This window comes from Hordeum vulgare, chromosome 2H (assembly GCF_904849725.1).
Source record: "Hordeum vulgare subsp. vulgare chromosome 2H, MorexV3_pseudomolecules_assembly, whole genome shotgun sequence".
NCBI lineage: Eukaryota > Viridiplantae > Streptophyta > Magnoliopsida > Poales > Poaceae > Hordeum > Hordeum vulgare.
The window spans coordinates 260,182,281-260,209,632 of NC_058519.1; the positions used below are offsets into that span (position 1 = coordinate 260,182,281).

The 27,352-nt window shown below is 49.2% G+C and overlaps 2 protein-coding genes across 2 annotated transcripts; both read left to right on the forward strand.

The window, feature by feature from the left end:
* Window positions 1-1,457: 1,457 nt before the first annotated feature.
* LOC123426029 (protein trichome birefringence-like 13) lies at window positions 1,458-21,792 on the forward strand. The gene is made up of 6 exons (XM_045109811.1): window positions 1,458-1,898; window positions 2,442-2,619; window positions 3,007-3,147; window positions 11,399-11,519; window positions 18,415-18,549; window positions 21,322-21,792. The coding sequence occupies exons 1-6, from the start codon at window positions 1,517-1,519 to the stop codon at window positions 21,571-21,573; spliced, it is 1,209 nt and encodes a 402-aa protein (XP_044965746.1). The 5' UTR covers window positions 1,458-1,516; the 3' UTR covers window positions 21,574-21,792.
* LOC123426030 lies at window positions 3,154-6,394 on the forward strand. Its single transcript, XM_045109812.1, has 2 exons — window positions 3,154-5,965; window positions 6,078-6,394. Exon 1 carries the CDS (start codon window positions 4,647-4,649, stop codon window positions 5,595-5,597), a length of 951 nt encoding a protein of 316 aa, XP_044965747.1. The 5' UTR covers window positions 3,154-4,646; the 3' UTR covers window positions 5,598-5,965; window positions 6,078-6,394.
* Window positions 21,793-27,352: the final 5,560 nt, after the last annotated feature.

The following is a 27,352-nucleotide window of genomic DNA, read 5'->3' on the forward strand; positions in this document are numbered from 1 at the left end:
CATCACCACACCATGAACCCACAAAACAACAACACAACAATAGCAAGGAATGAAATGGATGAATGCATGCAAAGGGAAACAAGACATGAGCACATGAAATACCACATGGAATATACTCTCATTGCAATGACAAGATGGACCCACATACAGAGGTTCCAAATAAGGCAAGTTACACTCTTGGGGCATTACAACCGTGCCTCTCGTGAAGGCAAAACCATGCCTCTCGTAAAAAAAACAAAAAAAACGTTTGTTCGCAAAACAAAAATCGTGACAAACCTAAGAAAGACCGGTTAAAACCAAAACACTAAAAAAATCAGAAAAAACCAATCTAAAAAGCCGAAAGCGCGTGCGAAAAAAAATAAAAAAACGAAATCCAGAGGAAGCGCCCAAAACGCGACACGTGGGGGTGGATGAGAATGCGCCAAGTGGCGGCACACGGTAATGCTTGCTGGGAAGGAGTGCTCGCTAACTAGTGGCTCCCGCCAAATAGGATTCACGTGAAGTGAGGCCTAGCCAAAACCAAACTCGCCGCCATCATCGGCTAAGAGCCAGTTCTTTTGAGGTGATTCTCAACAATCACGCTTGGAGAATCGAGAATCGCGAAAGAACTCAATTTGCTTCTTCAAAATCATCCGAGAATCATCAGAATCGATAGTGCAAACGATAATCACGAGAAAACCACGATTCTCACGATTCTGATCACTCCCTCAAAAGGTAACGGTTTGTTTTAGATCTCTACCCCTATTGGAGCATCGAATTACATGCAAAATGCCACTCGGGCTAAGTAACAGCTCATGAGCGAAAACAAATCTGATTGACCTCTGTTGCTCGACTCCCCGGCCACCACCCGATAGGGTTTCCTCGATTACCAGCCGCCTACCCGCAGGAGGAGGAGAGGGCGTCGCTAGCCGGATGCCCCGCCGTGGCGTCGTCAGATCCGCCGGCGAATGGTCCCTTACGACGGACGGACTGTGTGCCTTTCAGTCACGCCACCGCTGCACTTTGGCATGCAACACACTAGCGCTGTTGCTACTTCGTTGTGTGTGGCCAACAACTAGGATGTTATTTTGCTTGTTCGCTGCGTGTGGCTAGCAGCCTGTTTTGCTTGTTTCTGAAGTTGTTGTTTACTTCGCTGTGAATTTTGTAGAAGATGGATCTTCATGCTGCTGTGTTTCATTTATATTGTAATATTAAATACTTTATGAAATTTACAACTTGTTTTCGTATTCATATTAAACCTAAAACTATCAGAAATATCAGTTCAATCTAAAAATGTTATTGTCATTTCATCATACAACTTATACAACAATCACATATTAGAATCACAAAAAAGAAAAACTGGATAACTGATTCTGTGGCCACGCAGTTTCCCGGAATCAGATTCTGGAGAATCGTCATCGTAAAAAAAAAAGATTATGGAGAATCGTGACGAAGAACTGGCCCTAAGACTAGTTTAGGCCCACTGTTTTCTTAAGCCCAATCAAAACTCGATCCCGTTCGCCTCACCGGGTCTCCCATGCCGCCGGCGAAGAGCCCGGCCTCCGGCCTGCGGCGGCGCAAAGTCTGCCTCCCTCTCGTGTTGCTTCTCCCCCTTATTCTACTGACCCTAATCCTGATCTTCCCATCTCGCTCCATCTCCGCGCTCCGCGACGCAGCTGTCAGGTCGCAGCAGACCTGCGACTACGCCGCCGGCGGATGGGTGCCCGACTCCTCCGCCGAGTCCCACCTCCGGTACGACCACACGTGTAAGGAGATCTTCAAGGGGTGGAACTGCATCGCCAACGGCAAGCACAACGGCCACGCCCTCCTCCGCTGGCGATGGAAGCCCGCGGGGTGCGAGCTACTCCCCAGGCTCGACCCGCTCCGGTTCTTAGAGCATCACAGAAACACCAATATTGGTTCGTACTTACCCATTTCGCTGTGTTTACTAGCTAGTGCTTGAGATGTGACTCCGTGTGCAGAGTGAAGCCTTTCTGGTGTGGCCTCCTTGTAGAGTTGGAGTTTTTGGCGTCTTTGAAAAAATCTTCTCTATAGAACGTGGTAATAGTTGCAGTGCTTACTGCCCATTGTCATAGATCAGCATTCAAGAGATGTCTCGATGCTTTGCTTGGTCTACTAACTAAGGTAGTAGTATCGTATGTGGATAGGATAGATATGTGATTGTTTCCTGTACTGTTGAATGTGTTGAAATTTACATATGTATAACTGTGCGAATGTCATCTTGTAGTGTGGTCATGTTGGGGCATGGTCAGTTATTACGACTATTGCTGCATAATAATGATAATAACGGTATAAGAGAAAATTGTGTCAATGCGTTCCTTAAGTGATGCAGCTTCTTGGTTCAAATTTATCTGTTTGTCTAGGTGTAGTGTATTCAGTTATTTCAGTGACCCCTTGAATATGCTATTACACATTGATATATGTTCAATGCTTTGTTGTAGGATTTGTGGGTGATTCTTTGAATCGAAACATGTTTGTCTCATTGGTCTGCATGCTCAGGGGAGTGAGCGGAGAGGTTCGCAAATGGCGTCCAGCAGGGGCAGACCGAGGTTTCACATTCCTACACTACAACCTCACCCTCGCATACCATAGAACTAATCTTTTGGTACGCTATGGCAGGTAAGGAGTGTCATTTGTATTAGTACCAAAATTTAGTTCTTCGGAGATGGGTGTAACTTCTATTGATATGACTTGTGTAAGATTCCGCAACGTGGATTGTTGCTTTCAGTTTTGGACTCTAGTTCTAACTTGGTAGTATTGCAATGCTTCCATTAGACCATTCTTGCTACCTGATTTAAAAAAAAAAGGTTACTATTAATAGTCTTTTCTCTTGCAGGTTCACCATTTTCCTTTAAATTGCTTTGTTTGCCTAATATTTTAGACAGTCTACTGTTTCACTAACCTTTTTCTGTGCATTAGAGGGTGACACATAGATCTTTTCATGGATGATGTTGTAACTCATCTATTTGGTTATCATTGATTAAAACCATACTGTTGGTTCTGTAGCTGGTCAGCCAGTCCAAACGGAGGTTCCCTAGAATCTCTTGGATACAAGCAAGGCCACAGGATTGATGTTGATATTGCCGACCAAACATGGGCAGAGGCACCAAGCTTCCATAATATTCTTATTTTCAATACAGGACATTGGTACGTGACATGACAATTCTTAAGGCATATAGGCTTTAAATCAGTCGCTGATCAATTGTCCAATGTTAGCTCCGCATTAATCATTGGTGATCCTGAATCCTACTATTTATACTCTCCGAGTAATCAGTTAATAGCTCAATACTGTGTTGTTACTCCTACATATATTGTTGTTTTGTAATGTGCCTGTTCCTCGACCTCTGTGCACTCAACTAGACGTTTACTCCCTCTGTACCTAAATACTTGTAGTTGGGGAGAACTGTTGGATTTTTGCTAGTAGTCCTTTGGCACAAAGCCTAACTAAAATCTGAACTTCTCATGGCCCATGTGACTTGGCTGTGTGTGTGATGTGAGTGGGACTAAAGTTTAGTCCCTTACCGCTAGTTGGGAGAGAGTTACACCATCTTATAAGGTGAGCTCTTCTAGCACTTGTAAGAGAGTGAGAAGAGAAGAGGCCCTTGCGCACTCCTCCTCGCTCGCCTCGCCACGTCACGACGCGCCGTAGGTTGCGGGGTTGAGCTGAGCCGAGCTCATACCTACGCACTTTTTTAGCAGGTCAGGAACGGAGAGTCCGTAACAGACACACCACGATATGAGACGTCGGATCATGGGCTTTAACCGACTCGAAGGTGGGTCCAGTCCACGTCTCTCCATCCTACCGCGCATATATATATATGCTAACAGGGTAATGGCCCCTGGGTATACCAAAGTGGAGGAAACCTCACTCCAAGACATTTGGGGGCCGACTGGCGATAGGTGGCCCGTCTGGCCGTCGTGTTGCTGGCCGGCTGTCTACAACTGGCCCGTCCGGCTGGCCCTAACGGCAACTGGCGGGTCAGCGCCCCGTCCCATCCGCCCGTACCGGCATACGACGACAAGACGAGACCCATGACGCAGGGATGCGCATGGCTATAGTGCACATTGACAGGTCCGGCGAGGCTAAGCGGTCATGATGCGAGCAAGGCAAGGCTACAGGGCCATCGGTCACTCCCGAGGTTGACCGGCCGAGGAGGCCTTGTAGCAAAGCCTGCGCCTACCAACTCCCTGACGAACGGCGTACTGACCACTTTGGTGCTCGGCCGGCGGGCCCCGCGTCGGACATGACTCGACAGCCGGCGGGCCCCGTGGCCAGCCGGAGAGGCTGGCAGCCGGGTCTACCCCTTCCTTTCCCCCACTAGTATACACCTTCGGCTAGCCTATAAAGCTGAACCCCACAGAGGTAGCGAGACCGATAGCAAGAGCTCCATCTCCTTCCTCATGAACAACGCGAGGAGCATCCTTGTACTGTGATCACCTATAGTCACACCAACAGGACTAGGGGTTTTACCTCATCGGAGGGCCCTGAACCTGGATAGATCGGCATCATGTGTCTTGCGGCTTCATCCGTTCCCAGACGCAGCTGGCGCCCGTCGTCCCCAAACCACGATATAAGCCACTCCCTGGCATCTATCGCGGAAATACCACGACATATGCCCGGCCAACCCTAGCCGCAGTCACAACATATGGTTTCACACCGTTCCAGATCATTGCGCCGCCATCCAAGTCTTCTCCACCCCTCCTTCCGGCGTGCACCGCGAGAAGGGATGGCAGGCCTTCGGAACCCTGCCTCTCGTGATCCTGTACCGGAGAGGGGCGTCAGGTTTTTGGGGAGCGCACTGGAGCGACTGCTGGCAGCGACGATTTCCTCAACGACGACTTCTTCCCTGATCTCGACAACCTCTTTCTCGACGACATGGGCGACAACATCAACACCGGCGGTTCGACTCCTGCTGTGCCGTATGCAATTCTGTCCCCTTTGTTCGTCTACTATGCTAGTCCGCATGATTAGTTTAAACTCCGTGTCTATCGTCGTGATTTATTTAATGCTTGTTCGGATTAAATCTCATAGTAGTTTGCTCATATATTCAACAATTCAAAAACCTGATTATAGGCAATTTACTCCAAGTGGTTTTGCTGCGCATCTGAAGCCGCCCACCTTCAAGGGGGTGCAATATAAGAGGTGGCGCCCGAGAGCAGTCTACTGGTTTCAAACCATGTATTGCTATGACACCACCAAGGTCAAGCCTGAGGGCGATCTTAATCCTGCACAGCAGGAAGTTCTTGAGAAGATCAATACCCCCTTCAAGGGCGCCCTTCTGAGTGTTCTTGACGATTCCATTGTGGATTCGTACATGTCGTTTGAGAACGGCAAGGACATGTGGGCTGCACTCGAGGCCAAGTTTGGGGCCTCGGACGCTGGCAGCGAGTTGTACGTCATGGAGCAATTCTATGACTACAAGATGACTGATGAGCGCTCTCTTGTTCAACAAGCTCGTGAGATACAGACACTCGCGAAGGAGCTTGAGTACTTCAAGTGTGTGTTGCCAGACAAGTTTGTGGCCGGAGGCATCACCGCCAAGCTTCCACCTTCGTGGAACAATTTTGCTACTTCTTTGAAACACAAGAGACAGTAGTTTTCTGTTTCGGATCTCATTGGATCTCTTGATGTGAAGAGAAGGCAAGAGCAAAAGACACGTGCTCGAGCTGTTGAGGAAACTTCTAGTGCCCACATGGTACACAAGAAGAACTTCCATCTCAACAAGCCCCAAAACAACAGGAACAAAACTCAGGGCAATGGCAAGTTTGTAGCAAAGAACAAGCCGTCACACTCTACCAACTTCAAGAAGAATTCCCATAAGAAGGGGAAGGGACTATGCCATGTCTGCGGTGATCCTAATGACCGAGATCCGAGATGTCCTAACCGCTATGAGGAGCGCGAACTTGAGAAGAGCGGCAAGTCCGCTTGTGCTGTCATCGGTGATACTGATATGAAGGATTCTGGGTACGGTATTTTTCCTACCATCCTTTCAGTTTGTCATTCTCCAGATTGTTTAATTGACACTGGTGCCAATGTACATGTTTGTGCTGATGCCTCCATGTTCTCTTCTTATCAGGTCACAGGGACTTCTCCTGTGCTGATGGGGAGCGGGTCACATGTCTCTGTTCGAGGTGTCGGTACGGCCGATCTGAAGTTTACTTTGGGGAAGATCGTGCGCGTGAAGAACGTTCATCATGTGCCCTCCATCAATAAAAATCTCGTCAACGGTTCCCGTATGTGTCGAGATGGTTTTAAGTTGGTTTTCGAGTCCAATAAAGTTGTAATTTCTAAGTATGGACAATTTGTTGGAAAAGGCTATGAGTGCGAAGGCTTGTTCCACCTGTCTTTGTCAGATATTTGCACTACCGTTTATAATAATGTTTGCCATGATAATGAGTCTAATATTTTGCATTCGCGACTTTGTCATATTAACTTCGGTTGCATGACGCAGATAGCCAATATGAGTTTAATTTCGAAATTCACTACTGTCAAGGGCTCCAAGTGCCAAGTGTGTGTGTGCAAGCTAAGCAACCTCGTAAGTCTCGTAAGACTGCAGAGGCGAGAGACTTGGCGCCACTAGAGCTTATACATTCTGATCTTTGTGAGATGAATGGCATGTTGACAAAAGGTGGAAAGAAATACTTCATGACGTTGATTGATGATTCCATTAGATATTGTTATGTGTATCTTCTGAAATCAAAAGATGAGGCTTTAAACTTCTTCAAAAACTATAAAGCTGAAGTAGAGAACCAACTTGATCGGAAAATTAAACGGCTTAGGTCTGATCGTGGTGGAGAATATTTTTGCAATGAATTTGATTTCAGAAGATTTTGTGCGGAACATGGGATAATCCATGAGAGGACGTCTCCCTACTCACCTCAGTCAAATAGGATGGTCGAAAGAAAGAACCGAATTCTAACTGATTTTGTTAACGCCATGTTAGACACATAGGGTCTCTCCAAGGCATGGTGGCGGGCAGCGCTAATGACTGCATGACATGTCCTAAACCGAGTTCCCACAAAGCATAAAACCATTACTCCATTTCAGGAATGGGAAAGGAAAAGGCTGAAACTCTCTTATCTACGTACTTGATGTTGTTTTGCGGAAGTCAATATACCAATTTCCAAGAAGCGCAAGCTTGGACCAAAAACCGTGTATTGTGTTCTTTTGGGCTATGCTTTTCATAGCATTGGATATAGATTTTTGATAATAAAATCTGAGGTACCCGACATGCATGTTGGTACGGTTATGGAGTCGAATGATGCGACTTTCTTTGAGGACATTTCCTATGAAGGATATGCCTGACTCATCAAATATGGAGATACCTAATTCCTGAACCCACCATTGTGATCCAACACATTGAGAATCCTGAGGAGGATGAGAATGGAACTCCTGTAAGGAGTAAGAGACGAAGGGCTGCAAAGTACTTTGGTGATGATTTCATTGTGTACCTCGTGGATGACACACCCATGACTCTTTCAGAAACCTATGCATCTTCTGATGCTGACTACTAGAAGGAAGCTGTCCGCAGTGAGATGTATTCCATCTTAGCTAATGGAACCTGGGAAGTCACTGATCGTCCTTATGGGTGCAAACCCGTGGGATGTAAGTGGGTGTTCAAGAAAAAGCTTAGACCTGATGGTACAATTGAAAAGTACAAGGCACGGCTTGTGGCCAAGGGTTATACCCAGAAAGAAGGTGAAGACTTCTTTGATACTTACTCATCTGTGGCTAGACTGTCTACTATTCGGGTGCTACTATCATTAGCTGCCTCACACGGTCTTCTCGTTCATCAAATGGACGTTAAGACGACTTTCCTCAATGGAGAGTTGGATGAGGAAATTTAATGGATTAGCCCGATGGTTTTGCAGTACCTGGTCAGGAAGGAAAGGTGTACAAGTTATTGAAGTCTTTATATGGTCTTAGACAAGCTCCTAAGCAGTGGCATGAGAAGTTCGAAAGAACATTAACTGTTGCAGGCTTTGTCGTAAACGAAGCTGAAAAGTGTGTGTACTATCACCATGGTGGGGGCGAAGGAGTTATTCTCTGTCTGTATGTCCATGACATACTGATCTTTGGAACCAACCTTGATTTAATCAAGGAGGTTAAGGATTTCTTATCTCGGTGTTTTGAGATGAAGGATCTAGGAGTAGCTGATGTTATTCTGAATATCAAGCTGTTGAGAGATGGGAATGGTGGGATTACACTGCTTCAATCTCATTATGTGGAAAAGGTCTTGATTCGTTTTGGGTATAGCGACTGCAAGCTTTCTCCAACTCCATATGATGCTAGTGTGTTGCTTCGAAAGAATCGACAGATTGCTAGAGATCAGCGAGGTATTCTCAGATTATTGGCTCGCTTATGTATTTGGCGAGTGCCATGAGGCCTGACATCTCGTTTGCTATGAGCAAACTAAGCCGGTTTGTGTCAAACCACAGAGATGATCATTGGCATGCGCTTGAGAGAGTTATGCGCTATTTGAAAGGCACTACGAGCTATGGGATTCACTACACTGGGTACCCGTGGGTACTGGAGGGTTATAGTGACTCAAACTGGATATCTGATGAGATTAAGGCCACAAGTGGTTATGTTTTTACACTTGGTGGTGGCGCTGTTTCCTGGAAGTCTTGTAAGCAGACCATCTTAACGAGGTCAACTATGGAAGCATAACTCACAACATTAGAGACGACCACTGTTGAAGCAGAGTGGCTTCGTCAGCTCTTGATGGAGTTACCTGTGGTTGAAAAACCAATATCCACTATCCTGATGAACCGTGATCATAAAGATAAACAGTTCTAAGGATAGTATGAAGTCCTCAAGGCATTTGAAGAGGAGATTGAAATCTGTCAGAAAAATGAAGAACTCCGGAGTTATTACTTTGGATATATCCAAAAGTCTAAAAACTTGGCAGATCCCTTCACAAAGGATTTATCACGTAATGTGATAGAAAATGGATCGATGGAGATGGGTTTGAGACCCACCGTATGAGTTGTCCATAGTGGTAACCCACTCTATGTGATCGGAGATCCTGTGAAGTAGAAGTATGAGACAAGCTGTTGGGCAGCTGGAAGGAGAGTATCCCTATATTTGTTATCCCACTCCGTGAAGATGCAATATCCTCATAATCTGCATGGCAGGTTGATACTTATCTTAATGTGTTCCAAGTGGCTTATTTGGGTAAGCAGAGATGTTGTCCTGGAGAGCATCTCCTGAGGAAAACACCTATATGAATTTGATTGTTAACCGTCGCAGTCTATGAGAATTGGGTGTTCTCTAATAAATTCATGAAAGGCCCTGGAGTATGACGTATATGCTCCACCCGAGGGAAAGCCTTGCGGCAGCCCAGTATCGGTCAAGGATTTGTGTGAAACTAGTCTCACAGAAAGCTTGTAGTTCAAGGCATAGTCCACTATTCAAGTTATGATCTAGTATAGCATAAAATTCTAAATGGAAGTTCAACTTAGCAGTCTCCATCAAGAACCGGTATATAAACAATGTTTTGGAACTAAGAGATGAGATGTGCCAATGAGACTTTATGGGGATTGTTGGATTTTTGCTAGTAGGCCTTTGGCCCAAAGCCCAACTAGAATCTGAAATTCTCATGACCCATGTGACTTGGCTGTGTGTGTGGTGTGAGTGGGACTAAAGTTTAGTCCCATACCGCTAGTTGGGAGAGAGTTACACCACCTTATAAGGTGAGCTCTTCTAGCACTTGTAAGAAAGTGAGAAGAGAAGAGGCCCTCGCGCACTCCTCCTCCTCGCTCGTCACGCCACGCCTCGTCACGACGCACCGCGGATTGCGGGCTTGAGCCGAGCCGAGCTCATACCTACACGCTTATTTTTGCCGGCCAGGAACAGAGAGTCCGTAACAGACACGCCACGATCCGAGACATCGGATCGTGGGCTGTAACCGACTCGGACATGGGTCCAGTACACGTCTCTCCACCCTATCGCACATATATATATATATATATATATATATATATATATATATATATATATATATATATATATACACGCAAGGTCCCTGTCAACCCTGGCCGCCGTCACAACATATGGTTTCGCACCGTTCCAAATCATTGCACCGTCATCCAAGTCTTCTCCATCCCTCCTTCCGGCGTGTATCGGGGAAGGGACAGCAGGCCTTCGGAACCCCGCCTCTCGTGATCCTGTACGGCAGACGGGCGATCAGGTTTTTGGGGAGTGCATTCGTGCGACTGCTGTCAGCGACGATTTCCTCAACGACGACCTCTTCCCCAATCTCGACAACTTCTTCCTCAATAACATGGGCTACAACATCAACACTGGCGGTTCGACTCCCGCCGCACCGTATGCAAATTTGTGCCCTCTGTTCGTCTACTATGCTAGTCCGTTTGATTAGTTTAATCTCCCTGTCTGTCATCATGATTTATTTAATGCTTGTTCGGATTAAATCTCATAGTAATTTGTTCGTATATTCAATAAGAACTAGACTAGTTTTCCATAACTACAAGTATTTAGGTACAAAGGGAGTAGAAGGTATCATTCGCAATATGTGCTGCTCTACCAAGGCACATAACATCAGAAAAAATGATTGTTTTGATAGATTGCTTTAATGATCTGATTAGTGGTATTGAAATATTTTGATTAACCTATTGATGGTAATGATGGAGAAGGATATGTGGTGTTTCCTGACTATTGTTATTAGATACTCACTCCGTCCCAAAATTCTTGTCTTAAATTTGTCTAGATATGAGAGCCTGTTTGGGACTGCTCTGCTCCAGAAAATTCAGCTCCGCTCTAGAAAACGTAAGCCAAACGGGGTAGCTCCACGATATACCGCTCCGCAAAAAAACTAGAATCTCGGGTCCAACTCCTTGTTTTTTGTGAAGCTCCCTAGGAGGTGCTCCATAAAATTATAGAAGCTGGAGTTGAAAGAAAATTACCCACCACTGCCACCAGTAAGTGGATACCCCTTCGTTTCTTACCTCTCATCCAATCAAATAGATCCTTTTCACCAAATTTTCCATCCGTGAAGCTGGAGCTAAATGAGAGCCAAACATTCTCTTGAAATGGTTGCAACTCCTATATGAAACTGCTCTAAAGTGGATTTGATGAAGCGGAGCTGATTTTGATGGAGTGAAGCAGTCCCAAACAGGCCCAAAATGTATTTAGTCACGTTTTAATATTTAGATACATTCATTTCTAGACAAACTTAAGACAAGAATTTTGGGACGAAGGGAGTATGTTATATTTCCTGGCTTATTTTGCTAACTATTTTTATGTGCTGAGCTAGACGAATCTATGACCAGTCTAGCACATATAAAGGGCAAAATAACCAAGCTAATTCCTGAAACTTGTTTTTTGTGTGCATTTGTATTTCAAATTACTACGCTCATCCTCCTCTGTTTTATACAGGTGGTGGTCCTCTTCAAAGTTTGATCCAACACAGTCACCGATGCTCTTCTTTGAGGAAGGGAAGCCGATTATACCTCCTTTACTGCCACCTGAAGGACTGGATTTGACTCTTAAACACATGGTACGCCTGTGGTTGTCTCTTTACGTTTTTTCTGAAAATTCCTGTGGTTGTCGCTTAAGTTTTTTCTGAAAATACCTGTGGTTGTCTCTTTAGTTTTTCTGAAAATTCCTGTTTACTGTTCCTTGCCTGATAATGTTGAATCAGACTGTCTGTCCAACCGGAAATACCGGAAGTTATGCCCTCGTCCGATCGGGTTCGCTTAAACCTTAAAAGAGTGTTTTGCCGGTAACAACCATGTAACGACCCAGGGATATAGGATCGGTACATGATTGAATTGGGGATGAGTTCAACTTGCTTTATTTCAGAGGCAGGTGAGGATACAAGGAAGTTAGGTGAGGGGAGATGTAGAAGGGGAGGAATGAGAGTCTCATACATTACACATGCCTCTCCCAGGCCAACACACACCTACTTATAACCCGAACCCTGACCAGTGGGGCCACCCCCATGGGCCATGCGTCACTGTCCACCGCATCAGGGGGATGCGGGTGTGACAAACCAGGAAAAAATCATCGTATATAAGCAACAGGCAAGGGAACTCAGGACCTCTCGCCACCATTCGCGCAGGCATGTGATGCCCAGTATCTGCTGGGCTGCATTCCTCTTGTGACTAAGTCACCATATATAACTGTTATGATGTGTTTCCAAGTATATATGAAGTCACCATATTCACAGTACCAGTTTGTAACGACCTAGGGATCTAGGATCGGTACATGAGGGAATTGGGGATGAGTTCAGCTTGCTTTATTTCAGAGGTAGGTGAGGATACAAGGGAGTTAGGTGAGGGGAGAGGTAGAAGGGGAGGAATGAGAGTCTCATACATTACACATGCCTCTCCCAGGCCAACACACACCTACTTATAACCCAACCCTAACCAGTGGGGCCACCCCCACGGGCCACGCGTCACTGTCCACCGCATCAGCGGGATGCGGGTGTGACACTCCCCTCTTCTTCAGAGAAAGCCTCATCTTCAGGTGTTGCTGGCGCGACGTCTGCTGTAGTGTCTTGTTGCTCGCCCTCGTCTTGGTGCAGCCATATGATAGCTGTGGGAAATCGTCGCCGAAGTGTGTCGTAGTCTTCCCAAGTGGAGTTGGATGAAGAAGTAGACCAACGGATCCTCAGCTGGACGATGGCGTTGTTGCCCTTCTTGACCATGCGTCTCTCTAGGATCTCCACGGGTTCGCTGTCGTCAGAGGCCAAGTCCGGAGGGCGTGGCAGCTCTGCGAAGACCGGTGTATAGTTGGGGGTGAACGACTTCAACTGAGAGACGTGGAAGACGTTGTGGATGCGGCTGTCCGAGGGAAGCTCGAGCTTGTAGGCGAGAGAGCCAATCTTGTCTTGGATTTTGAATGGTCCGTAGAACTTGTAGGAGAGCTTGGCGCACGGCCGGTTGACGACTGAAGTTTGCGCGTACGGCTGCAACTTCAGGAGCACGGAGTCGCCCACATGGAAGCAGCGCTCTGTGCGATGTCAATTGGCCTGCTTCTTGAAGCGGGCCTGGGCTCGTTGCATCTGCTCCCGTAGCCGTGATGTGTGCGCGCCCCAATCCCAATGCTCGGTGTCGAGGGTGGGTGCCAATGTGTCGTCCCAGAGAGCCATCCCGCCAATGTTGGGCTCGACGCCGTAGAGGGCCTTGAAGGGAGTTGAGTTGATGGCGGAGTGGAAGGACGAGTTGTACCAGAATTCTGCCGACGGAAGCCATCGATGCTAGCGCTTAGGAGTGTCGTGGATGGAACAGCGGAGATACATCTCCAAGCACTGATTGACGCGCTCACTTTGGCCGTCAGTCTGGGGATGGTACGCTGTCGAGTATAGCAGCTTTGTGTCGGCCTTGGTGAAGAGCTCGCGCCAGATCGCGCTGGTGAAGACGCGATTGCGGACGGAGACGATGGACTTGGGGATGCTGTGGTGCTTGACAATGTTGTCCCAGAATGCGCGCGCCACCTGCGCTGCGTTGAATGGGTGTCGCAGGGGAATGAAGTGCGCGAATTTGGTGAGGCGGTCGACAACCACCATGATGGAGTCGAATCCTTCCGACTTGGGCAAGCCCTCCACGAAGTCCACCGCCAGGTCCTGCCAAGGCGCCGCTGGCACCGACAGTGGTTCGAGCAATTCCGCGGGTCGACGATGCCCGTGCTTGTCGTGCTGGCAGACGGCGCATTGCTTGATGTAGTCGCTGACATCCCGTTTCATTCCTGTCCATAGAAACAACTTTTTGATGCGTTGATAAGTTGCTGTGTTACCTGAATGGCCTCCCACTGCGCTGTCGTGAAGGGCGCTGATGAGCTTGGTGCGCAGGGCTGTGTTGTTGCCTATCCACAGCCTGTTGTGCTTGCGGATGAGACCCTGGTGCAGTTCGAATCCCGCGTCGGTGGGCCCTGGATGGCCAGGCGAGATAGCATCTCCTGTGCGTCCGCGTCAGTGGCATAAGAATTGGCCACCTCTTGCACCCAGGCTGGCTGGCACAGGGATAGTGCGCTCAAGTCCAGCGACGCGCCCATGCGCGATAGAGCGTCCACTGCACCATTGTCGACGCCGCGGCGATACTGGAATTTGAACTCAAGTCCCACGAGCTTGGACATGGCCTTGCGCTGCAGATCCGTCTCCAACTTTTGATTGCCCAGGTTGCACAAGTTCCTGTGATCTGTGACAATGGTGAACTGCCCCCGCTGCAGGTAAGCGCACCATTTGTCGACAGCCATCATGACGGCCAGGAACTCCTTCTCATAAGATGATAACTTTTGGTTGCGAACGCCCAGTGCCTTGCTGAAGTATGCCACTGGATGGCCCTCCTGCACGAGCACTGCTCCAATTCCCGTGTCGCAGGCGTCAGTCTCTATGCTAAAAGGCTTGTCAAAGTTTGGCAAGGCGAGGACTGGTGCGCTGGCCATGGCCCTCTTGAGTAGGTCGAACGCAGCTTGGTCCTGATCAGTCCATTCAAATCCTTTCTTAGTCAGAAGAGCTGTTAGAGGCTTGGCGATGATGCCGTAGCGTGCCACAAATTTGCGATAGTAGCCGGTGAGACCAAGAAAGCCGCGAAGCTCTGTTGCGTTTGATGGTGTCGGCCATCCCAGCATTGCTTGAGTCTTCTCTGCGTCAGTTGCCACTCCCTCGCTGGAAATGACATGCCCTAGGTAGTCAATGCTCTCGGTAGCGAAGGAGCACTTGGAGAGCTTAGCATAGAGCTGGTGTTGATGGAGTAGCTCAAAAACTGCGCGAAGGTGCTCTTCATGATCCTCCAGGGTCTCACTGAAGACGAGGATATCGTCGAGGAAGATGTTGACGAAGCGGCGGACATGTTTGTAGAAGATCTTCGTCACTCGAGCTTGGAGAAGTACTTTGCGCCGGCCAGCTCGTCGAGTAATTCATCGACGATAGGTAGTGGGAATCGGTTCTTGATAGTAAGGTCATTGAGACGGCGATAGTCGACACAGAATCGCCATGAGCCATCTTTCTTCTTGACCAAGAGCACTGGAGCCGCGAAGAGACTCATGCTGTGCTCGATCACGGCTGACTCGAGCATTTCCTGAACTTGGCGCTCCCTTCAGGGCCCATTCGCAAAGCAGACTTGGCACGGGATTATGTCTTGGCTGCGACTACCGGCACCAGTGCCCGACCAGGACGCCTCGCCTCAGGACTGGTGGCTGCGCGCTCGCGATGCCACGCCTCACCCGCTCCGCAAAGCGCTGGTCTCGATTGCGCTTCTCGTGCCTTGGATGATCTGGAAGCATAGGAACGTGTGTGTATTTGACCATGTAACCCCATCGCTAGTTGAGCTCGCCGATGCGATCAAGGACGAGTCCAGGAATTGGGCGAAGGCAGGGGCCAAAGGGCTTAGGGTCACCCTGCCACCCTCCTGGGACGTGCATTGATCTGTTTGTAACACCTTTGTACTAGCCTCTTAGGAGGTTGTCTCTCCCTCTTTTCAATACAATGAAACCCAAAGTCTTTTGGGTTTTCTCGAAAAAAAAAACTTGGCGCTCGATTTCGTCCTTCTGAAGTGGGGAATACCGATACGGCCTGGTGTTGGCTGGCTGGACACCTTCAACCAAGGTGATTGCGTGATCATATTGTGTGTGGTGGCAGAACTTTAGGATCCTTGAACATATCACTGTACTCAGCAAGGACTTGCTTGATGGCTGCTGGCAGCTTCTCTGGTGGCTTGGTTCAGCATTGTTGTCTGTCAATCAATGCCATGTACCAGATTTCATTCCTCCCCTGCCATTTGTTGAACTGCTCCGGCTCCAGTGGTTCAGCCGCGTGCACAGCCTGCATCTGCACCCCTTGTAGCGTCACCATTTCGCCCATGTGTTCAAACGTGAGTGTCTTGTTGAGCCAGTGGCAGGTCATGGGGCTGAACTGTTCAAGCCAGTCCATGCCCAATACCCCGTCGTAAGCGCCGAGCTCGAGGAGGCGCATGTCAGTGGTGAATGTGTGTCCTTGCAACCACCATTGGACGCCCGACACGATCTTGTCGCAGACAATGTGGTCACCGTTGGCCACCCGGACCTCAACCGGTGGAATTGGAGCTGATTCTGCTGCGTTCCGTTTGGCGAATGATGCTGAGATGAAGCTGTGGGTGCTGCCGGAATCCACTAGCAGCAGCATGATTTGGTTGCCCACCAGTGCTTGGAGACGTATTGTGCGTGGTGCCTCGCCTCTGGAAACTGCGTCCGTCGAGAGCATGCAGCATTCTTGGTCTGGTGGCGCTGGGGGAGGAGGTTTCTCCAACAGGTCCATGGCATGAATTGCATCATTGGTGAGTACCTCGCCATGGTCTCCCAATTGAATGGTCAGTAGCTGAGTAGGTTGCTTGCATCTGTGCTCTCGCGAGTAGCGGTCACCGCACTTGAAGCAGAGGCCATGAGCACGCCTGTGATCCCGCAGCTGGCGCTCCCGCACGAACTTGTCGTTCGCCGCGGCCGGTCGTTGAGCACCCAGCAGGCGTGCTGGTGCTGGTGCTGGCAGTGGTGGTGGCCGGCCCGTAGGGTGTGGTCGCGGGCGCGGTCTGGGCATGTCCATCTCCTCCTCTTGGATCCGCGCGAGCACAAAGGCACGCGTGATGCTGGACGGTGCTTGCAATCGCACCGCTGCCCGAAGATCATCCCGCAGGCCAAGCAGGAACCGAGTGATGAAATTTTTTGGGCTGAGCGACGTGTCCAGTGCCAGCAGGTGGTACATGTGGCCCACAAATTCCTCCCGGTATGCACCCACGGTGCCGGTCAGTCATAGCTGCATCGGCTTGTGCATTTCCAACTCGAACTCGTCGGGGCCGAATTCCTCCTTGACTGCGGTAACAGAATTCCTGCCAGCCGAGCGCGCGACGTGCATGATGAAATGCCTGCAGCCAGTGCGCCGCGTGCCCTTCGATGTAGAGCAATGCCGTGGTGACCCAGCTGTGCGGTGGCACGCGGTACAGCTCGAAGTAGGACTCGCACCGATCAATCCACAAGTAGGGCGCCGAGCCGTCGAACCTGGGAAAATCGTGCTTGGGCGGCTTGACCGTGTAGGTGTCCCGCGCCTTCTCCTGGTACGCCTCTTGCTGGGTGCGCAATTGCGCCGCCCCGAAGAGCGACGTGGCCTGGCGCGTCCCGATGAGCGGTGGCCCGATGTTGGCTAGGCGCGCAAACGGCTGCTCCGGAGGAGGAACGGCGGTGGATGCTTGCGGTTGGTGGTGCGGGGACGGTGGCGCGGTCGATTTCTGCTGGTCGCGATGGTGGCGCACCTCCTCGACGTCGGTTTGGGTGAGATCCATCTGCGTCTGCTTGCGCAGATGGGCGAGGTCGCTGGAGACCTGCTCGATGAAGGCGAGCTGCGCCTCGACATGCTTGTCGACGGTGCGTTGACCCGCGTCCACCTGCTTGATCAGCGACTCGAGCAGGGACTTGATGTCCCCGGCAGATTCAGCCATGGCGTGGAGGATCTGACGGGTTTGGGCGGAAGGCTTGGTCGGGGGCGCGGTTGCCTCGCTTCAAACCAGATCAACCCCGCTGGGGATTTCGCGCCGGCCACCGTTGTGAGCCCGCACCCGCAGCGGTGGATTTTACGATCTGATCGGGAGGATGAGAGAGCAACGAGCTGGGCGGATCGGGGAAAACATATCTAGCTCTGAGTACCAGTTTGTAACGACCTAGGGATCTAGGATCGGTACATCAGGGAATTGGGGATGAGTTCAGCATGCTTTATTTCAGAGGTAGGTGAGGATACAAGAAAGTTAGGTGAGGGGAGAGGTAGAAGGGGATGAATGAGAGCCTCATACATTACACATGCCTCTCCCAGGCCAACACACACCTACTTATAACCCGAACCTTGACCAGTGGGGCCACCCCACGGGCCATGCGTCACTGTCCACCGCATCAGGGGGATGCGGGGTGACAAACCCAGGAAAAATCATCGTATATAAGCAGCAGGCAAGGGAACTCAGGACCTCTCGCCACCATTTGCGCAGGCATGTGATGCCCAGTACCTGCTGGGCTGCATTCCTTTTGTGACTAAGTCACCATGTATAACTGTTATGATGTGTTTCCAAGTATATATGAAGTCAAGCTTCACTGACTTGAAAATCAATTAGATGTGATTTTTTTTACGCATTAAATCGGCGGTTAGACCAACGAAGCGGTGAGTCATTCTTGACCAGTTCACTCATTGAAATAGTCTATAAGAGTTGGATATACTTCAAATAGCTGTCCTGCAATGAAAACACAAATGTTTTGTGTTTTCTCAAGAAAAAATATTGGGGTTGCTTTTGACTTAAATATTTTCACACTGCATTATGCTTAAATGACTTGTCTAAATATCCCCTGAAGTCTAGCATAGAAGGAAAATATCTGCCTTGCTAGTTAATATCATCATGATATTCAATTTCACTCTCACACTATGAATAAACAATTTTCATCAGATAACATTTGTGGACAAAGCAATGAGACCCAATGGATTGAAATTCTTCAGCACTCAATCTCCTAGACATTTTGAAGGTGGTGACTGGAATGAAGGTGGATCTTGTCAACGTGACCAACCCTTGTCCTCTAAAGAGGTATCGAAACAAGAGTGCATTGATACTTGGATTGCGCCTTTTCATCTTCTGCTGCATGCTTTCTTCCCTTTTTTTCTTTTGAAACCATACATATTATTGTTACACTCTTTTTAGCATGTTGAATTGTTGGTAGGTAGTCGTTTTTTTTTTGAACTGGTTGGTAGGTGTTAGGAAAGCAACTTATCTTTATTGAAGGCCCAAGGGGCATATATATATTAGACATGACTTGAGGTGCAAGGAAAGTAAACATAGACTAATAAGGACTCCTAGACTAATACTAATACTTCCTAACACCCCCCCCTCAAATGCAAAGCGTATGCAATAGCATTGCATTTGAAGAAGTGTAATAATAAAAAAATGATAATCCAAATCCGCGTCTTGAGAGTGTCATCGTAGCATGAAGAGTCTTCAAAACTTGTCGAGTCGCCGAAGGAGATAACGAAGAGATGGCACATCAGAGATAGACACCACATCACTTGAAGATACAAGATAAGTATCAAAGAGAAGATGGGTTGTCAAAAGAAGATGACACATCAAGAGAATAAAGCATTGCGCAGAAAATCATAGTCCACGACAACCGATGGCGAAAGAAGCTCGGCGGTTAAGGCACGATGGACGTAGATCGACAATGCAAAAGAAGTCCAGAAAATCCTGTAGAAAACAACAAGGGCAAGTAGGCCACAAAAGTTGCATAGAAAGGATCAGGACCGGAGAAAGGCTGACGGACTAAGGTATGGTGGACTCGCATGGCATGAGAAAACACAAAATATCAACGGATTTGGTGGACGCAGCGGAAAACAAGAAAGCTAAAAGCTAGGAAGCATACACGACACAAAGATGCAAAATCCATCGTGTATGCAGAAGACATTGTACTTTTTTTTAAAGCTAAGCTGTGAAGTAGCAGCAGAAAGCAGCTAGCAGTAGCAGCAAGCAGCTAGCAGTAGCAGTAAGCAGCTAGCAACAGATAGCACCATGTAGCAGCAAGCAACACCAGGTGGTAGCGAGTAGCAGCTAGCACCAGCAGGCAACATGGGGTGCAGCGGGAACAGAGCATGCAGATGGAACGGACGAGCGGTCAAGAGGAGCACCACGTAGTAGCAGGAGTAGCACCAGTTGAAGGAAGAGCCACACGCGGGGCAATCCCGATCTGGCGCAGCAGTGAGGAAACGCGGGACGACGTACATACTGCTGGGAGAATCTGCGGCGCCACCACCGCAGCACGAGACCTGCAAGATCGAGGCGGCGGGATCTGGCGGCTGGAGGCGGATGGCGGCTGGATCCAGCGGGATGAGGCGGCGGCTGATGGCTGGTCCCGTGGTGCAATCTGACGCGGACGGCGGCGGCGGACGGCCTGGACGAGGAGCACCGAGGCGGAGGCGCGCGGCGGCCTCCTCCGAGGCCGGGGTGAAGGCGAGCGTCGGGGATGGCACGTCGTCGTCCGGCCCGTCGAACGGGAGGAACCCGACAAAGGGGACGAAGATCCCCGACATCCGGCAAGGGGCGGCCACGTGCGCCACGGAAGAGCGGGGACGCGAGCCGGCGCTCCCAGGACGGGAGGAGAATCGAGCGGGGAGGCCCAGTTGGAGATCGATCGGGGAGGCCCGGTTGGAGATCGATCGGGGAGGGCAGCACGAGACGGCCAGAGGACGATGGCGGCATCGCGAAATTGGATCTGCACGATTTGCGCGTGCTAAAAAATTAACCTAAGCTCTGATACCATGTTAGAAAAGCAACTTATTTTTATTAAAGGCCCAAGGGGCATATATATATTACACATGACTTGAGGTGCAAGGAAAGTAAACATAGACTAATAAGGACTCCTAGACTAATACTAATACTTCCTAACAGTAGGTAGTCTTAATGTGTTAAATGACAGAAGTTAAATAAATCAGAACTCACAGTTGTAATATGGAGTGAAACAAATGTTCTAACAAGGGGATACCAGGACTGCACCATAGCCTTGTTTACCGAAAGCATATGCATGCCTATGTGTTAGGTTGTCAAAGTAGTTGTAAGGACATAAGCTATCACACACATGTATCTGAACAATGGTGCTGTCTGTTTCACCCCAAAGTGAAGAAACATGAATTTGATTCCTCTGGTTGCCTGACATTGAACCTTTCCATTAAGTACTCCAATCGCTTTCAGTCACTTTCAACAAGGAAAAAAACTGCTTTGTAATTTTTTCTATGTGCGCTTTTATATGATTCTGCCATCTGAAGCTTAAACGTCTCGACTAAAGAGAACTAACATCTGTATGACATAAAAAAGAGTTTCACTTGTCAACATATCTCATCTGTGATCATCAATGCCTTGCATGCATTCCAACATAGCATAGCATTTGCACCTGAAATGCACAGTTATTTTTTCCCCAGAAAATATGCAGTAACTGGCAGACAATCTGATCTTCGTATATTTATTTACCTCTGCTGGAACAATACTTTCCTGCTGAACATGCAATCAATCTCTTGAAAGTTACTGAATGTGTTTATATTTCAGTGTTGCTGCAACATTATGTTTTTCGCTTTGGTCTGAATACCAAATATTGGGTTGTACTCCCTCCGTTCCTAAATATAAGCCCTTTTAGAGATTTCAATATGGACTACATGGGAAGCAAAATAAGTGAATCTACACTCTAAATATGTCTATATACATCTGTATGTAGTTCATATTGAAATCTGTAAAAAGACTTGTATTTAGAAATGGAGAGAATAGAAGCTTGGTGATTGTTTGGAGCTTTTGAGATTAATATGTTGAGCAAAACTGGTATAGGTCAAAGAATTTTTCTCCTTGGACAACAACGGCACGAACGTAGAAGTACGCTTGGTAAACCAGCACTTGATGAAGGCTCTGGAGCAGTCTACCTTCAGAGTTTTGAACGTCACTCACATGAGCGAATTCAGAGCTGACGCTCATCCGGCGACAACAGGAGGAAAGAAGCACGACGACTGCATGCATTGGTGTTTACCAGGACCAACCGATGTATGGAACGATTTGCTAGCCTCAAGTCTTTCGGCAATTTAGAGATAGCCTTGTGAAAAAATTTCCCCAACTTTTTTTCTTGGGGTATGAATACGATGGAGCATTATTCGTTGGCACAGAAGAGATTTCCTCCGAATACCAAACTGTAGATTTAACCAAATATTAGAGTTTTATCGATTTGTACTCTTGAATCCTAGAATAGCTTAACTGGATTTGTTTGTTGGACGATCAAACAGAGTAAAGTTTTCTCGCACAGACTTATCTTTCCATGCCACACCGACACTGAAAGGGGCACTGCATTATTTTGCGAAAATATATTTGCAAGATCTAACTGGAAAGTACTCCATGTTGTCGTGGCTGTACAAATACTGACTTTTAATGTCATGTCAATGTTTTTGTGCATTTGCTACATGTCAGGCATCAAGTCACTTCTTCTGCTTCGTACGAGGCTGAAGGTGGGGACGATGTAAGGAGCGCCGGCCATGGCGAGCTCGAGCCGTGCACCGGCAAGAGTGAGTCAGGAACTTGACAGATCAGGGGCTTTGAGGGATGTCCATGATGATGGAGGAAGGTTAAGGAAGGGTGGGGCGGTGCGCGGTAGCGCCTGTCGGCCGCAGGGTGCGGAGGCAGATCGTTAGGACTGGACAGGTCGTGGGGAGGAGCAACCGTCGCCGGCGGTGGAGAAAAAAAACATAAAACGTGGCTGCGCGATCGGTGATGTTTTCTTTTGAGGGTACGATCGATGATGATTCAATAGCCCGAAAAACTGAGTGCAATTTCGTTTTTTCCAGGTACCTGACATATAGGTGCTGCCATATTTTTTGGGATGCTTGCATGATCCCCTACCCTTTTTACCCGGTTCGTCGGTCAAACTGTTACTCCGGACGCATGCGGGCCGTGGGATTCATCGTCATCCATCGCACATCCCTCCCCTTCCTCCTCCACGTGCAGCCCTCCCAGCGCATGTCATGGCATCGTCGCAGCTCTGACCACCCGTGCATAATGACAGCATCACAGATCCTTCACCCAACCCGCATATGAAAAGTGAACCTCGAGACAAGGGTCGATTCGTTGTTGGCCTGGTTTTTCACGGCACAAAACTCCATCACAGCAAGAACAAGATGCAGGTTTACGAAGATGTTCGCAAAATCTCACAAAAACAACACGCCAACCCCTCGATCGGAAGGAATAACATGGACGAACTGTATAGGCTCAGCATGTAATCTCTGACGCGTCGCGTCGTATAAACTCACACGTCAATAGAGAATTTTGAACAAGGTTTTTCTAAACTCAATAATGACCGATGACCGAAACACACGCGGTGTCTAATTCATCTTAAAAATAACCTTCTTTACATGGTGCACCGGTCAAAACATAAATACTAGATAACCTATCTTGACCAGCAAGTTGGCCGACTCAAACTTTTCTATCTATATCTTTCAACTAAAAGGAAATAAAATCTAAGCTGGACTCTCTAAAATAAATAGATGACACGCCTTATAGTTTGACTCGTAATCTGTATATAGATCTGAAAACAAACCTGTGATAATATAATCCTGCATAATCGGTGCTTAGCAGGTGAGGTCCAGTGGCGGACCTAAAGAGTATTTTAAGTGGGGGCATGTTCTTCAAAAAGTCAACGAATTTAAGCATATTTTTTAAAAACTACAAACAAAAACACCGCAAAAAAAAACCACAAACAAATATTGCTGGAGTTTCAAAATTTGAGTGGGGCCTGAGCCGGCCCCACTCACCACAATGTAGGTCCGCCCCTCACCCTATAGCACATAAACACATCAAATCCTTTGGTCGTGGTCTTCGAGTTAGCACATGTAGCTCATGAGGTCGTGCGCGTGAAAATTAGTTGCAACCATGGACACCTTTTTGATTCGTATCTCCTTTGCCGTGTACACATATACGTTCATGTTTCTCTTTAAATGGATCCATGCAATCTGATGACCGAGCCCTTCCAAAAAAATAGCCAAATTAATCTTCCCTGAACGTAACCAAGATGATATCATGTGTTGGCATGTACGAGACTTGATTCTCATGCTCAATTAATAGACAAATATTAGATCTTTTAAATCTTGGAAACCAATCAGCTATGGAAATATTGGTGCATGCCATCTGGACACCTTCCAATTCTCTTCCTTTTTCACGTTGCACCATATTATGCTCTAGCTTGCCTTCCCTTGCCTTTTTATGTGTGACTACCACGTTGTCTTTTTATTACAATCGGTGTTTCATTTTATTACAACCAACAACATGGCGAGCTGCATCCCCTCTCTCTATCTCATCTGCTCCATGGCGAACGAAGCTACAACGGGTATGACCGGCGAAGTTATGTCCATGACCTAAGACGTAATTTGCTACATGCTTCAACCGGCATCGAAATTTGCTATAACCGGCACCGCATTTTGCTACCACCACTGTCGCATTTTGCTACATCGCACGTGGCGTCGCAATTTTTTGCTAAAACCGGTGTTTCATTTTGCTACAACCGACGACATGGCTAGCTGCATCCCCTCTCTCAACTGCTCCATGGCGAGCAGAGGAGAGCTTCAAGGCCCGCGAAGAGCTCATCCATGGTGGGGGAGGGGCGGGGTCAGCGGGGGTCCCGTGATCGTGCTGCGGTGATGGTGGGCAGCCGCCTTTACCTACGGTGTTTCTTCAGATCTGAACGCGAACGGATGAGAAGAAAGAAAATGACGTGGATGGATGAGAATCTAACGGCTCGGGTGGGCTAATCAGACGACTGGGGCGCGACCGGCCGAAACTTTTTGGCCGGCACGTCGGTGCCTATCAGTCCCCCACCGTGAAGCTCACGCAAATTTTCCTTTCCCTTTTGTAAGTACAACTAGTCCAGATTTGGACGGCTGGGGCTCGACCGGCCGAAACTTTTTGAACGGCACGCCGACGCCTATCAGTCCCCCATCGTGAAGCTCAGGCAAATTTTCCTTTCCCTTTTGTAAGTACAACTAGTAGGAGAAGACTAAACGGATGAGCGAAATAAGTGGAGGGGCGACTGGGAAGGCGATCCCGGTGATCGCCACGACAACCGACACTGCTCCAGGCCTCGATGCGAGAGCCAGACTGAGGGGACGATTCTGTGTGTTGGCTGAGAGCGACGAGGAGGAGGATGAAGACGTGATAGCCGTCGGAGGTAAGTCGGCTTACATATTGCATCTCCCACTCCTTCTGACTATATTTGCGAGGCATTTTAGGTGGGATACTCGAAGGAGGAGGTCGCCGACATGGTGGACGTGGTGGTTCAAAAGGACAATCCAGCGAGGCTGGGGCTTGTGTCCGATGACAAGGTCGAGGTGGCGAGGCGGCTGGTTCATCGCTGGACGGCGGCGACAACAATCCGGCCATGGCATGGGCCTCTTCCCAAGGTACGACTATCGAAGTTGACTTTGTCAGATTTCTTGTGTCCTTCTTCGTGGCAAGTTGTCCGGAACAAGAAACACCGGCGACGGCCGGCGGCAGCTGCGGCACCAGCGAGACCGATCGCTGAGATCAGATCAAGCCGTGTGAAAAAGCTCTTGGGCCTAGATGGGCCAGATCAGATCGTGTCAGTGGTGGGCTTCGAGGGGGCTGGGTATGTGGCCCAGCCTGGAGCCCAAGCTGGTCACAGTCTCGATCTCTCAAAGCAGGCATCGAGTAGTTCAATTGCACCGAGTCCTCTTGTTGCGTTTGAGGCTGTGTCTAGTGTTCCCAGGCGTAATTGTCCTGGGTTTCCTGCTGCGCAGGCGGGCAGGGCGACGAGAGTCCGGCCGCCTCCTTTGTCAGCGACGGCCATGGCCGGCCGCGACAACCAGCAGCCGCCGCAAAAACCGAACCAGGCAGGGGCTGAGACGGGAGGAGGTGCAGGTCGTGGACTGCAGAACGATGGACAAACAGGTGCTCGGGGCCCCGGTGACTTCGGCGGAGGCGGCCGGGGTGACTTTGGCGGCAAAGGACAAGGCGATTTTGGTGGCGGTGGGCGAAACTTTCAAACGCATATCGATGGTTGAAACTTCGCTCGCGTTCGCTGGGGTGATGATGGCTATGGTGCCTATGGAGATGGGACTCATCGCAGATCTTCCTCTACCGGCGGTGGTCGTGGGGATGGAGGAGGCCAGGGCTTCGACGCTCCTCCGGGTCCTTTCATCGAGGGAGCAACGGGGCCGCTGAATCGGAACAGGCAACCCTTCCGGTTGAATCATGGCGGGCGGGGAGGTGGAAGAAGACCACAATGGCGTCGGGACCCAATCACGCATGACCCACCTCCACCTTTGGGGCGTGTGGAGGTGGGTGCACAGCTGGCACATGTTGCTGATGGTGCAGCTGCTGCTCCTGCACCACTTTCGGGCGAGGCATTGGAAGCAGTCCGGGCTCTTGCCAAGGTCCGTGTGCCTGATGCCAAGACGACTGCTTTTCGGAATATAGGTTCTGATAAATCAAGTGACAAATCTGATGGGGAGAGAGTCACGAAATGGGCTAAGAAGAAAGAAAAGATGACGTGTTACTGCTGTGGTGGACCGGGGCATTTTGTGGCTGAGTGTTCTGTAGAGCTTTGTGACATATGCCGTAAGCCGAAACACAAAAAGGGAGAGTGCCGCTTGCTCCTTAGGCCGAAGCTAGTGATCACTATGTATGGGGCTTGCTGTCTGGAACTTATGTTCTTCGAGTCTCCGCGCTCGTCTTCGACCATGCCGTCTACGAAGACTTCACGCACGGTGGTTGTGAGGGTTGATACATCCCAAACGTATCTATAATTTCTGCTTGTTCCATGATCTTTTGGGTGACATTGTTATATGTTTTGCTACACTTTTATATCTTTGTACACATATTTGGACTAACCTACCAACTCAGTGCACCCAGTGCCAGTTTCTGTCTGCTGATGTCTTTTTTTGCAAGGACTTTTACCCAAATTTCCAGAGCTCCAAAAATCCCGAGAAAAATATATAACAATCAACATAACGGAAGCTTCCGGAGCACCAAAGGTGGGCCAAAGGGGAGCCAGGGACTGCCCAGGTGGCCTCCCTGCGCGGCCTGGCCCCTGGCCGCGCCCACAGGTCGCCTTCGTGGGGCCCACCTGTTGGGTAACGTAGCATAAATTCAAAATTTTCCTACACCGTATTCAGATCTTCCTATGGAGAGACCAACAACGAGAGAGGGATGAGAGCATCTTCATACCTTCGAAGATCGCTAAGCGGAAGCATTGCTAGAACGCGGTTGATGGAGTCGTACTCGCGGCGATTCAGATCGCGGTGTGATTCCGATCTAGTGCCGAACCACAGCACCTCCGCGTTCAACACACGTGTAACCCGGTGACGTCTCCCGCACCTTGATCCAGCAAGGAGGAGGGAGAGGTTGGGGAAGATATCCGGCAGCACGACGCGTGCTGTCGATGGAGAGACGAGGTCTCCCGGCAGGGCTTCGCCAAGCACCGTGGGAGAGGAGGAATGAGGGGAGCAGGGCTGCGCCGAGGGAAAGGGAAAACCGTGTGCAAAACAGCCCCAAAACCCTCTCTATATATAGGAGGAGGGGAGGGGGATGCCACCCCTAGGGTTCCAACCCTAGGTGGTGGGGCAGCCCCCCCAGATGGGAGGTGTGGCGGCCAGGGCAGGGAAAGGGGGGCGACGCCCTAGGTGGGCCTTGGGCCTCCCCTGCGCCTAGGGTTTGCCCCCTCTCCACCTCCTACGCCTTGGGCCTCTATGTGGGAGGCGCACCAATCCACTTTGGGCTGGTTGCCCTCCACCTTTTGGCCCACGCTGCCTCTTGGGGCTGGTGGCCCTTCCCGGTGGACTCCCGGGACCATTTCCGGTGGTCCCGG

Excerpts from the sequence above, each read along its gene's own strand:
- LOC123426029 (XM_045109811.1), top strand. The coding sequence starts at position 1,517 with ATGCCGCCGGCGAAGAGCCCGGCCTCCGGCCTGCGGCGGCGCAAAGTC. Across the intron at positions 2,620-3,006 it reads CTTTTGGTACGCTATGGCAG|CTGGTCAGCCAGTCCAAACG; the intron begins GTAAGGAGTGTC and ends TTGGTTCTGTAG. Across the intron at positions 18,550-21,321 it reads AACCCTTGTCCTCTAAAGAG|GTCAAAGAATTTTTCTCCTT; the intron begins GTATCGAAACAA and ends AAACTGGTATAG.
- LOC123426030 (XM_045109812.1), top strand. The coding sequence starts at position 4,647 with ATGGTTTCACACCGTTCCAGATCATTGCGCCGCCATCCAAGTCTTCTC.